General features: G+C 46.7%; 1 protein-coding gene across 1 annotated transcript; it reads left to right on the forward strand.

Annotated features, from left to right (window-relative positions):
- LOC122172837 (olfactory receptor 51G2-like) lies at window positions 1–1,615 on the forward strand. The gene has a single exon (XM_042845991.2). It carries the CDS (start codon window positions 351–353, stop codon window positions 1,287–1,289), a length of 939 nt encoding a protein of 312 aa, XP_042701925.2. The 5' UTR covers window positions 1–350; the 3' UTR covers window positions 1,290–1,615.
- Window positions 1,616–13,906: the final 12,291 nt, after the last annotated feature.

Raw genomic sequence — 13,906 nt, forward strand, 5'->3', positions numbered from 1 at the left:
GTCACAAGTTATCAATGGAGCTAAGAGCCTAGCAGGATTCAAAGAGGGACTGGATGTTTATATGGCTAACCAGACAATCCAATTACACAAGTGAGGGCTGTTAGCATGTGGAACTGGCCAGTGGATACTGGGTTACATGGGCTACAGCTCTGATCCAGTCTGGCAGTGCCTATCTTGATATTGCTGGTATAAATCCAAGACTTTGTTTTTGCTGATTTTTCATTAGCTCCTGGGAGTCTCCAGACTGGTACTGAGAGTAGAAAGATGTCTCTTTAAATATCATCTAGTTTCCTGTTCTTTTTCCTTTCAGGAAGGAAACTTCAAAACTCCTTGGATCTGCAGAGTACATAATGTCATCTGTCAATGACACTAAATTCAAATCCGCAGTGTTCCTTCTCACTGGGATACCTGGGCAGGAAGACGTCCAAAATCTCTGGATCTCTCTCCCCTTGTGCTTAATGTATGTTATTTCAATATTAGGAAATTCAGTCATTCTGTTCATTATAAAAACAGATCCAAGCCTCCATGAGCCCATGTACATTTTCCTTTCCATGTTGGGCATCACAGACCTTGGATTATTGATAGCCACCATACCCACTGTACTGGGCATATTCTTGTTTAACTCTAGGAAGATCAGCTTCGATGCCTGTTTTGCCCAGTTGTTCTTTATCCAGTCACTTCAATGCATTGAATCCTCTGTGCTCTTGTTTATGGCCTTTGACCGCTTCATCGCAATCCGTGATCCGCTGAGATATGTCTCAATCTTAACCTTGCCAAGAATAGGCAAGATGGGACTGGTGTGTGTGCTAAGAGGGGTGGTCGTAATACTCCCATTCCCGCTTCTCCTGAAGAGGTTCCAATACTGTCGAGCCAATGTCCTCTCCCATGCTTACTGCCTGCACATGGAGGTCATGACAATGGCATGTGCGGACATCACAGTCAACAACATCTATGGCTTGTTTACTACAGTCCTAACGGTGGGGTTGGACTGGCTGCTCATCTTCCTCTCTTATGTGATGATCCTCAAAACAGTGCTGAGCATCGCGTCCCACAAGGAGTTCCTCAGGGCCCTAAACACCTGCGTCGCCCACCTCTGCGCCGTCCTGCTCTTCTACACTCCAGAGTTCAGCCTGACTTTGCTACACAGATTCGGGAAGGGCTCTTCTCCCTTGCTTCCGATTGTCCTGGGCTATGTCTACCTGCTGGTTCCTCCTCTGATTAACCCAATCGTGTACAGCGTGAAAAGCAAACACCTTCGTTCGAGGATAATCAGGGTGTTGGTGAAGTGAAGGGTCAGTTTATCACCCGGCCCCCGTTCTGATAGCATATGAAACAGAAACACAGGACACGGCGACTTGTTCCATCCTGGACCCTTCTATCTGTGATGACATGAGCTACTGATCTCCACTCAGTACAGACAGGTTCAGATGGGGTCTAAGGCCTGAAGCAAAGGTATAGGGGTTGTTTCCACCCACTGTTGAGGGAGGACAGTGCACTGGGGGAAGGAGACCAAGGCAGGCCGCAGCATTTACAATGTGACTGTGTTCATGGAGAGCCAGGGGACAGGTAGGATGTTGGCCCATAAAGAGCCATATTGCTGCTGCGCCACCCTCAGAAATCCTGTCAATACTGTCAATAAAGAGAAGGGACGTGGATGTTGTTTCCCATTACACCTGGCCTGTCACTGTCTTGTTTCTAGTTAAACATCCTTGGGCCATGAAAACAGCTGCCGAGCTGTTTTGCGGTCACTGTCCTGGCCCTTCCTGAGCGCTCTGGGTGCTGTGTGATCCATGGGGCTGCATCAGCTGTGGACAGGGGCTATTCAAGGGGCACAGACACCCACCCTCCCCCCACACCCTCAGCCAGGTGCTTGTGACTGAGTTGTGTCAGAGACATGATTATTGCAGGAGCTTCAAGAGAAGCTATTCAGGCAGCCCCCAACTACCACCGTTGGTGGCTCTGCACACAGCACACCTGATGAGCCCACTCCACACAGAAGCAGAGCAGAGCTGGCTGAGTGAGTCAGAGGCTGACACACAGGAGTCCTGGGAAGAGACTCAGGCTCGTATTCCCCTCCCCTCCGTTTCTGGCGCCCCAGCAATGCAAAGGGGTAGAACAGTGTCACAGCTCTCTCCTGTCCCCGTCCAGCGCATTCAGTGCAGGGTGACCACCGTCTCAAAAGGAATTAGCAGGACAGATGCAGGAGCCCTGCGTCCTCCATGGTCTCACCCTTGTCCCTCTCCTTCCCCCTGAACTCCCACCTCCTGCTCCTTCTCTTCCCCCAAGCCCCACCCAGTGACCAGGCCGGATGTCAGAACCAGGACACGGTAAAAGAAACCCAGGGAGGAGGTCCCGGTCTGGGGAACTCCAGACCCTCCATCTACCCCATTCAGAGGACCCAGCCTCTGGGAAAAGAGGAGCAGGGTGGGGCCTCATAGCACAGTGGGGCTAAGGGCCTCAGCCCCCCAACAGTGAAAAGGGTGGCTCTTCCCATGAGCAGGTGTGGATCGGCACCACAGGGAATTCAGGACAAATGCTGTTCCAGTGTCTTTCAGCCCACACTGGGACTTGAACTCTCCTGCCCAATTCAGGTGGGTGGTCCATCCTAATTCAGTGGCAATTAGAGGTGGTGTGTTGGGGACTGTCCCCTTTATAGGTAGGCAAGATTAGAGGGGTCAGTCAACCGCTGATCCAGGGTGTGGCCCTTTAAGATTCCAGTGACTTTTGCAGCTGACAGAAGCTTTGTAGAGCCAGCTAGTGGGAGAGAGAAAAATGGTCATGGGGAATAGTTAGTGCTTTGGGAAATCCCAGGCTACTGTTTTTTAAGGGCCTTGTAGGGCAGGGCATGGCTCCCTTCACTCCATGCGAAACAGGAGGAGCCTTAGGAGGGCAGGCGGGCTGCGTCCCCTCTCGAAGCATGGGCGACCCCAGCAGGGGACGGACAGCTGCCCTGGCTCAGCCCAGGGGAAAGGGACTGAGATATCATGGGTACCAGCTGGGGAGAAGCCAGTGAAGTTTCAGCAAGCCTGAAACAAGACTGACCCCAGCAAGCAGGGTGGTGAGGGGCTCCTGAATAAAGGAGGAGGATGGAACCAGAGGGTCAGAAAGCCTGTGTTATGGACAAGACTGAATAAATGTGACCCCACAAAAGGGGCTCTTCTTTCAAGTATCCCAACCTGAGAGCAAGTCATTGCAAGGACCTTAGAGGGAAGGGCAGGGTGCCTGCTATGCTACCTCAGGCCCCAAGGGGCACTCTGATGTGGCCCCTGTCTACAGGGTCTTGGCCAGAGTGGGTTGTGCTCTTCCAAGCCATTACCACCGTGCGCATTTCAGCCCAGCCCCGAGGCTGCTCTAAATTCCGCTGAGGCAGCGGGAGAACAGACCAGTGAATCAAACCCCTGTAACAGGCTCCTGTCCCTCCCCGCTCTCTACAGCTCAGGTGGGAGCTCTGCTGGCACAGCAGAGAACTGAGCCAGGCCTGTCATCGCTCATATGGCTGGAAGGCTGGTCCTGTGGTCTGGCACTGCTCTGTGACTCAGGACAACTGGGTTTGATTCCTTTGCTGTGTGTGACTGTGGGGAAGACATTGGCTATCTCTGAGCCTCTGCAGAGGTGGATAATAGCCTTGCCCTGCCTCACAGTGGTCGTGGGAGGATAAAGACATTCAAGGTGATCAGATGTTCTCAGACCCTAAATCAGGGCTATGTCAGGGTCCCACAGAGCAACACCTCTGACATTTCTCTATAAAAGGCCTCTTACCACAGCCTCCTGTGACAGCTGCTTCCATGACTCCAGCATTGTGGTGTCTGTGGTAGATGTGGGGGTGCTCAGGAGTGACAGTGAGTGGTAGGGAGTGGATTTCTGAGGAGAGTGTTGGAGTGTCACAATTATGCTGGGAGTTTCAGCACAGCCTCTGGACCGGCGTTTGCGAGCCCTTGAGGCTGAATGGGTCTAACTGACAAGCAATGGATCAATGGCCACAGGGGCCTCATCTTAGACAGGCTCATGGAGAGAAAGCATTCAAAGGGCAAAGGTCAGCTCCACACCTTGGCCCTGTAACACGGACACGGCTGAGCACTACAGTGACTGGGTCCAGGCTCACACGGGTTTCAGCAAAGGCTGCTTCCACAAGAAAGGGGAAAACAGTTGGGAAGATGCTCTCAGAGACACTGGGAAACTAGGCTGGGTCCCAATGGCTCCTTGGCTTCCCAAAAGAATATAAGTTAGGCCAGTTCTGTTTCCTTTATTTTCTGAGCAAAGCCTGTCCAGTGATACACCAGATAGATGAGTGTAAACATGTGGCCACTGCCTGATATTTTAAAACCATTTCTTCTAATGCTTTGTGTTGTTTGCTAATAAACTTACTAGTTTTAAGGAGGCTGATGGTGACTGTCTAGCTCTGGTAGGAAGCATCCGAAGGTAAAAGACTGAGGTGTGCAGTTGGACTTCTTTGGTGATAAGTGTTTAGCATAGATGAGGTGTTGTTCCCAGCTGGAAGAGTGGTACAATTGTGATATTCCCTCAAAGACAGGAAAGGACATGGTTTAGAGGATAAAGCGAGCATATACACAGTTTTACTGTGACAATCCCAATTCTTCTTGGCCAGCATCTATGCTTATTGAGTGGCTATCAGCATTCAGATGAGAAACTTGTTCAAGCTGTATCCAAGCTAACGATCCATTCAAGACAATGATTAATAGATTCATAGAATTTAAGGCCATAAGGAACGATTAGATCATCTAGTCGGACCTCCTGCAGAATTTCATAGAATCATAGAATTATAGAATATCAGGGTTGGAAGGGACCTCAGCAGGTCATCTAGTCCAACGCCCTGCTCAAAGCAGGACCAATTCCCAACTAATTCATCCCAGCCAGGGCTTTTTCAAGCCTGACTTTAAAAACTTCTAAGGAAGGAGATTCCACCACCTCTCTAGGTAACCCATTCCAATGCTTCACCGCCCTCCTAGTGAAAAAGTTTTTCCTAATATCCAACCTAAACCTCCCCCACTGCAACTTGAGACCATTACTCCTTGGTCTGTCATCAGGTAGCACTGAGAACAGTATAGATCCATCCTCTTTGGAACCCCCTTTCAGGTAGTTGAAAGCAGCTATCAAATTCCCCCCTCATTCTTCTCTTCTGCAGACTAAACAATCCCAGTTCCCTCAGCCTCTCCTCAAAAGTCATGTGCTCCAGCCCCCTAATCATTTGTGTTGCCCTCCGCTGGACTCTTTCCAATTTTTCCACATCCTTCTTGTAGTGTGGGGCCCAAAACTGGACACAGTACTTCAGATGAGGCCTCACCAATGTTGAATAGAGGGGAATTATCACGTCCCTCGATCTGCTGAAAATGCCCCTACTTATACAGTTCAAAATACTGTTAGCCTTCTTGACAACAAGGGCACACTATTGACTCATATCCAGCTTCTCGTCCATTGTAACCCCTAGGTCCTTTTCTGCAGAACTGCTTCCTAGCCATTTGGTCCATAGTCTGTAACAGTGAATGGCATTCTTCCGTCCTAAGTGCAGGACTCTGGACTTGTCCTTGTTGAACCTCATCAGGTTTCTTTTGGCCCAATCTTCTAATTTGTCTAGGTCCCTCTGTATACTATCCCTACCCTCCAGCATATCTACCAGCATATCTACCACTCCTCCCAGTTTAGTGTCATCTGCAAACTTGCTGAGAGTGCAGTCCACGCCATCCTCCAGATCATTAATTAAGATATTGAGCAAAACTGGCCCCAGGACCGACCCTTGGGGCACTCTGCTTGATTTCACCCAGTTACAACCATATTGAGCCCAATGACATGTCTATGTATAGCTTGTGTTCATCAGAGAGATTTCAGCTCTCATCAGAATGATTTCAGGTACTGGGTGGAGAACCTGAACTCTTCCAAATAACCCTTCATGATGAGGTCTGCCATTAGCACAGCCCCCTTTGATGTTGTAGTTCTGGGCCACTTCTGCATCTTGGCTGTAGTGGGGAGAATCAGGATGTGCTTCCAGAGAGCGTTAGAGTGTTGCCTGGCCAAATTGAGTCCTGTTGGGCTGCCCCTCGGTCTGATCCTGACCCCCATCTGCTCCGTGAGCAATGAGTGCTGGAGAGAGACCTCACTCCCTGCACATAAATTTCCATCATCACCAAGTTTGGGGGTAGCTGGATCAGGGTTTTTTGTGTCCAATAGGGAGTTAGCAGCAGACATTTGGAGCTGGGCTTGGGTCATGACCCATATAGCATCAATCTCACCATATTGAAAAACTATACAAGGTGGGGAGTGACATCCTCTCTTGCCCTCACTCCCCACACAAAAGATCTCCTGGAAACAACTGAAGAAAAAAGTCTGAACAGGAGGAAGTGCTGATCCCAGGCTAAAGGGATTTCTAGCCTGTGTATGAAAACTTGGTGGACTGCTTGTATCACCAGCCAGGGTGAGAAATTTGTAATTCATATCCAGTCTATCTAGTATTTTAGGCTTAGTTTGCATTTTTATTTATTTGCTACATAATCTGCTTGGATCTGCTTGCTAACACTTATAATGACTTAAAATCTATCTTTCTCTAATTAATAAACTTTTTTTATGTTTTATCATAACCAGTGTGTTTTGTGTGAAGTGTCTTGGAAAATCTCAGCTCTATAATAAAGTTGTTGCATATCTTTCCCACATCGAGGGGAAAGCCACCTATATTAAGGAGTATGCATTCTGCAGATCCCTGTGTAGTACAAGATGGCATAATTCTGGGTTTATACATTAGCAAGGGTGCAAGGCTGGGGAGATGGGAAATTGTCTGTTGTCTCCTGTTTGTCCTTAAGTTACCTAGGTAAAGCACTCAGGTAGCTCAGTTGGATTTCAGCACCAACTACTTTCATGTTTGATGCTAACAGGGCCTGGAGCGGCTGGTTGGTCACCAGAAGAGCAGTGTGGAGACGCGCACCGAGCTGAACGGATAGGGAGTTCAGTGATTCCACCGGCTTCCAGACTGCACCCAAGGGGGAACAAATCATCACAGAGGTTTTAGTACAAACTGATAAATTAACATTAAAAGTCACCAGGATCAGATGACATTCACCCAATAGTTCCAAAGGAACTATAATATAAAATTTCAGAAGTACTAACTGTGGTATATGTTAGGCTTTGTACCAGGTGACTGGTAGATAATAGCCTGCTGATTTTTAAAACAGGCTACAGATGTGATCCAGGATATTATAGGCTAGAAATCCTAACTTTAGTAGCAGGCAAATTGATTTAAACTATAGTAAAGAACAGAATGATCAGACACTCACATGAACATCATTTGCTGTGGAACAGTCAACATGTCTTTTGCAAAGGGAAATCATGCCTCACCAATCTATTAGAATTCTTTGAACGGACTAACAAAGCTGTGTGCAAGGGTGATCTAGATGATATAGTGTACTAGGATTTTTAGAAACACTTTGACAAAGTCCCTCACCAAAGGCTCTTAAGAAAAGTAAGCAGTCATGGGAAAAGAAGGAAGGGTCTATCCTGGATAAGTAACTGGTTAAAAAATAGGGAAAAAAGGGTAGAGTAAATGGTCAGTTTTCAGAATGGAGAGAAGTAAATTGTAGGGTCATCCTGGGGTCTGGAGTGGTGCCAGTGCTGTTCTACATATACATAAATGAACTGGAAAAAGGGGTAAACAATAAGGGGGCAAAAATTGCAGATGAGATTAAATTATTCAACATATTTAATGGGAAAGTAGACTGTGAAGAGTTACAATGGGATCTCACATAACTTGGAGATTGGGAAACAAAATGGCAGATGAAATTCAGTGTGATGAATGCAAATAAACGCACATTGGAAAAACCTAATCCCAACTGTACAGACAAAATTATATTGCCACTGGTGGCTCTGAACATAGGACACCTGCTGAGCCCTCTCCACATGGAAGCAGAGCAGAAGCTGGCTGTATGAGTCAGAGTCTGATAATCAGACGTCCTGGGAAGAGACTCAGGCCCATATTTCCCTCCCCTCCATTTCTGCTGCCCCAGCAATACCAAGGGGTAGAACAGAGTCACAACTATCTTCTGTCCCAGCCCAGCCCATTCGGTGTAAAGTGACCTTTAGCCTGGGACTATCACTTCCCCCAGTTCAGTCTTTGTTCCTCAGGTTTTTCTAGGAGTTCTCTTGTGTGGGGAATGACACCAAGAGATGATGTCACTTCCCACATTATATAGCAGGAAAATACAGGTACCAAAATGGAGTTTAGTGTCATGTGGTCTGGCTCCATGCCCTTGAATGCCCTGCTGAGTCATAGCAGGCATTATCCATAGATGGTCCTGAGCGTTCTCAGGAAGGCTCACCAGATGGGATATAACCTGCTCCTAGAGACTCTTGTTTCCCCTAATGTCCCATTACCTGGAACAGGGCCTTCTCAACTGACTGTCTAGACTGTAAGAATTTTGCCTATTGGGTGTCACGCAGGTGCAACTCCATATGAAATACAGATACATAATCAATATTAATAACATCAGATGCAAAAATGATACAGACATACAAATAGGATAATCATATTCTGCAAATCATCCTTTTTCCATAGAAATCTCATAAGACATTTTATTTTACAAGATGTATATAACTGTGTCATAATCATATCATAAGCATCCCACTATGATTAATATTGGGGACAGTTTCACAACCACCTCCTCAGCTACCCTGGAACCTGGATTGGACATATTAAATGCTGAGGTTCTTTGGGAAGAGACAAGCTTTTCCCATGGGGTGACTCAGGGTCTCAGAAGAGTAGGCTCAGCGTGGCTGAGGGGGCTGCAGCCAGCCCAGGTATCCTCCAACATCCATGGTGGAGGGGCGCATTGCTCCAGCCATTGGGTCTGTGGAAGCTCTGGGCTTCTCCGGAAGCAGGGGAGACGGGTGTCAACAGTCTGGCTGTGGGGGTGGGGAAGAAGGACTGGGGCTGGGGGGCTCCACCCACCACTCTTGTTGCAAATGGTAAGGAAAGGGATAGATAATAAGAGAAAATATCCTGATGCCTCTATATAAATCCATGGTATACCCACACCTTGATTACTTTTTCTAGTTCTGTTCATCTCATGTCAAAAAAGATATATTAGAATTTGAAAACGTACAGAGAAAGGTGATGAAAATGTTTAGGGGTATGGAACAGTTTCCATATGAGGAGACATTAAAAAGCCTGGAACTTTTCAGCTTGGAAAAAGAGAAGACTAAGCGGGGATATAATAGAGGTCTATAAAATCATGAGTGCTGTGGAGAAAGTGAATCAGGAAGTGTTCTTTACCCCTTCATAAGAACCAGGGGCCACCCAAGGAAGTAAGTAGGCACAAGGTTTAAAACAAACAAAAGAAAGTACTTTTTACACATAAGAACAGCCTTATTGGGTCATATAAATGGTCCATCTAGCCCAATATCCTGCCTTTTGACAGTGGTTAGTGCCAATAATTCATGGGGAAATAACAGATGACTGTAAGTATAGAGTGATCTATCCCCTGTGTCTTCTCCCAGCTTCTGACTCTCCAGAGTATGGAGCTTCATCCCCTGATCATCTTGGCTAATAGCTATTGATGGACATATCCACAGTCAACGTATCTAGTTCTGTATTGGACCAATTATTCTTTTGGCATTCAGAACATCGCCTGTGGAACTCATTGCCAGGGGATGTTCTGAATGCCAAAACATTCAGCACATCCCACAGGGGGATAGCTCAGTGGTTTGAGCTTTAGCCTGCTAAATCCAGGGTTATTGGCTCAATTCTTGCGGGGGCCATTTAGGGATTGGGGCAAAATCCAGCAGCGGGCTGGACTCAATGACCTTTCAGGGTCCTTTCCAGTTCTGTGAGATAGGTATCTCTCCATATTTAATAAATCAGGATGGAAGATAACTTTACAGGGCAATCAGATTCAAAACACAGAGGATTTCCCCTCTAGGTAAAACTTTAAGGTTACAAAAACAGGGATAAACCTCCCTCTTAGCACAGGGAAAATTCACAAGCTAAAACAAAAGACACTGTAATGCATTTACTTACTATTACTTACTATTTCTGTATTATTAGATGTATCATTTCAGTGGGAGATGGATTACTTGATTGGTCTCTCCCTTTGTCTCGGGGGAGGACACACACAGAGCACAAAACAAAGTTTCCCGCCGCCGCCCCCCAGACTTGAAAGTATCTTCTTCCCCCGTTGGTCCTTCTGGTCAGGTGCCAACTAGGTTATCTCAGCTTCTTAACCCTTTACAGGTAAGGAGGGATTTTATGCTATCCTTATCTGTATGTTTATGACAGGAGCCTTGTGGAATCTCTCTTTCCTGGCCTGCACCCTGGGTTTGTAACGTTGGAAAGGGGACTCCCAGGGAGAAATCCGGTCCTTTATTATTAATTATTATTATATATGTTTTTAATTTCAGCAAGATCACAGCTGTGACAGCTTCATCGTTATCACTTGCCACCCCCAAAGTAGCAATGTAACTAATCATAACCATACGAACAGTGATGACAAGCCCGGATTCCAGAAACAGAGACTGCAATAGGGCATCACCACACAGCCACTGTGATTTGGCTTCCTACAGTTTGTCATTGGTCATTACAGGGGTTAAAGCTGGTGCACACGAAGCCAAGCAGCTGAGGTTCCCTGATGGCCCAGTGGCCCCCAAGGGAATGTGCAGACATGCTTCATAAAGACAGTTGCCTCCCTGTCTGAACAGATACCGCCTGCTGCCCAGGCAACCTCTCCAAAAACTCCTTCTCCTTTAGGGTGAAGATCTCTGGTGTCAGCGGCTCCCCTTCTAGCAGGAATTGGGTACGTTGGCAAGTTTCACTATCTTTAAAATGCAAAGTGATGTGTAAAGGCTGTAAGCTGTTTCCATTGGCAGATGTTCTGTGCAGTGGCAGAGGACTCAGCTGGGCTGTCGGAGTGACTCAGTGACTGGGCTGGAGGACAGGCAGCGCTAGGTAGCTTGGGAGCCCCTCCCCTGCATATGCCCATGCTCCACAGTGGGGTGTTCAAGCTACACAGAAATCTGACATTCAAAGCGAGCTCCGAGTGTTAAAACCCCAAAACCCCGAGTCAGGATTTCTCAAGGGGTCCCATTTCTCGAGATCCCGTGTGCTCTGGGCCCGATCCTGCCAGGGGCTGAGCAAGAAGAGACCCCACGGAATATCCGTGACTAGTTCCCAACTCGCCTCATGTTTATTTGCTCCTGGAAATTGAACCTGCAAATGCATTTTCAAATGTTTTATTCTCTGGGTCACTTCTGAAGGCAGGAATTCAGAGCTGTGTTGCTCTGTGGTAACAGGTCCTATAGGGCATATTTCTGTTTCCTGACTGGCTGAGGGCTCCAGCATTTCTGCGCTGTAGATACCCCTCAGAGTTACAGGACTACCTGCATGTATGCCCCATCTCTGGTCTTCAAATGCCAGATGTCAGATCTCATAACCTTCCCTCTCATGAGGTGGAATCCCACGATCCTCCCATCCTCAGACTGGGCCCTGGGTTACAACACACTCTGGGGGGCCTGTGCTTGGCCAGCAGGTCCCAGTTCGGCACCTGCGGTTCTTCCCTTTATGAGCATGTGACTAGTGCTGAGACGAGTGATGAGTCAGCCTTCTTGAACCAGACACTCTTTAATCTGAGGAGTAAGAATAAAGCATAGCATGAACATAAGAACAGTCTGTATAGGTATCTGAACCCAAGTCCTTCCCCTCTGATGCAATCACAGGTAGACCAAAGGCCTTCAGATTTCCCCATCGGTGTCTGTCCTTGAAGGCTAAAGAGCGTCTCAGCAAAAGCTGCCCCATCTTTGGACAAAGCAACAGCGGGTCCTGTGGCACCTAACACGGCTACCCCTCTGATACTTGACATCTTTGGACAGACTGCCAGCTCTGGCAAAACAAGCTGTGTAACACGGCTGGAGCCTGGAAATAGGCTCTTCCCAACTTGTAGCTCCAGTGTTGTCTCTCAACCTCCCTGGGGTGGTTACTGAGCGATGGCTTTTTCTTGATCTGTGCCTTCCCATCCTGTTTGTTTTCCAGGAGCCTGCTATTAAATTAAGAAGAGCCAGACTGGTTACACCCAATAAAGCTTTAACATACACATCCCAAAAGTTAACCCAATATAGTTATACAGCAAACATCTCAAGAACTAGGTTTAACACATACATTCATTATGGCAGCTCAGCTCCATGTCTGTCCCCATGCCTTTCCCGGGTGCTACGTATTCTGTGAGTACAGGACAGAGACAGTCAGAGAGAGACAGAGCAATAGACTACTTTCCTGTGTGAAATGAGGTTCCATTTCCATGAATACAAATGTATTTGACTTTCAAATCCACTTCCTGCAAACCATCATTCTGGCTCAATAACTGCTGCTGGGGTTACTATGTACTAGAGAGCGAGAGCTCAGGGAATGGATATTTTCTATAGTGATCCCAATGCCTGTTACCACTCCAGGTACAGGCTACAGACTGACAGAACAGAACCTGAGGAGAACCAATCAACTATTAACCCAGGGACAGAGGAGCTTCTAGACTTTTGTTTGCTGACAAGCCACTGAAGAAAGGCTGAGACGCTGTGATCTTTTCAGGTTCTGAAGAAATCGAGATGACAGACGCTACATTTTAAATCCCACAATAACCTGAGAGATCATCTCTGAGAGAAGATCAGAGGGGAAAGTTTGGGTTGACATGTGTGTACTAAAGTACAGATGTGGAAATGTTATGTCAAAACTTGTAATACACATTTTACACATCAATCTTTCATGACATGCATGTATATTGAAAGCAATCAGCAGAGTTGTTAGAATCTCTACAGGAAGGAGCAGTGGTAACTTTACTGCTTAATGGCTTTTGCTTTAGAAAGTATTTCAGAAATACTCCACATACTATTTGGAAAGGTTTTATGCTATGAACTCCTTGTTCTGTGAATCATAGAAGATTAAGGTTGGGAGACCTCAGGAGATCATGTAGTCCAACCCCAGCCTCAAAGCAGGAACACAATTTTCTTGATTTAGTCAACATTGGCCAGGCAACGCATTTCAGCTTCTCCTGGGGGGATTCTTGGGGGTCAGGGTGTATCACCGGGAGCATTTGTTTAGGGAAAATGAATAGAGCCTGGTTCTTATCGAATTTACACATGTAAATCTGGAGTGACGCAGTTGAAGTCAAAGTTAGTAAATTCAGAACGTGGCCCTGGAATTCATCCCATGTGCTGCAAAGAGGCAGTGGCATTATTCAGACTGGACTGGAGAAAATATATATATGAGGCAATGAAACACATTTTTAAATATCTTAAATGCAACACAGATAAATATCATGACCATTTTCACCATGCACTTGCCATGTGTTTGTACAGAAGTCATGATGCAATGGGCCACACTGAAGTGGAGGGCCAGAAAGGGTGTCTGTGGGAAGGTCACAATTGTAAAATCACACAGTGCTCAAGTAGGCTGCGGAACTCCCAGCCACAAGACATCAACGGGGTTAAGAGCCTAGCAGGATTCAAAGAGGGACTGGATGTTTATACGGGTAACCAGAAAATCCAAATACACTAGTAAGGACTGATTTAACCCTGATTTACATCACAAAATATCTCTAACTTTTGGGTGTCAGTGGTTAACACTGGGGGCAGGTTATCTCATAGATATCTATTCTAGGGCTCCTTTCACGAATCTCTGAAGCATGTGGAACTGTCCAGTGGATACTGGGCTAGATGGACTACAGATCTGATCCAGTCTGGGAATATCTATCTTGCTATCAGTAGTGTAAATCCAACACTTTGTTTTTGCTTATTCTTCTTTAGCTCCTGCGAGTATCCAGACTTGAACTGAGAGCAGAAAGACGTCTCGTTAAATAACATCTAGTTTCCTGTTCTTTTTCCTTTCAGGAAGAAAACTTCAAAAATCCTTGGATCTGCAGAGTACATT

Source organism: Chrysemys picta, chromosome 1, assembly GCF_011386835.1.
Source record: "Chrysemys picta bellii isolate R12L10 chromosome 1, ASM1138683v2, whole genome shotgun sequence".
In the NCBI taxonomy this organism is placed as follows: Eukaryota; Metazoa; Chordata; order Testudines; family Emydidae; genus Chrysemys; species Chrysemys picta.

Excerpts from the sequence above, each read along its gene's own strand:
- LOC122172837 (XM_042845991.2), top strand. The coding sequence starts at position 351 with ATGTCATCTGTCAATGACACTAAATTCAAATCCGCAGTGTTCCTTCTC.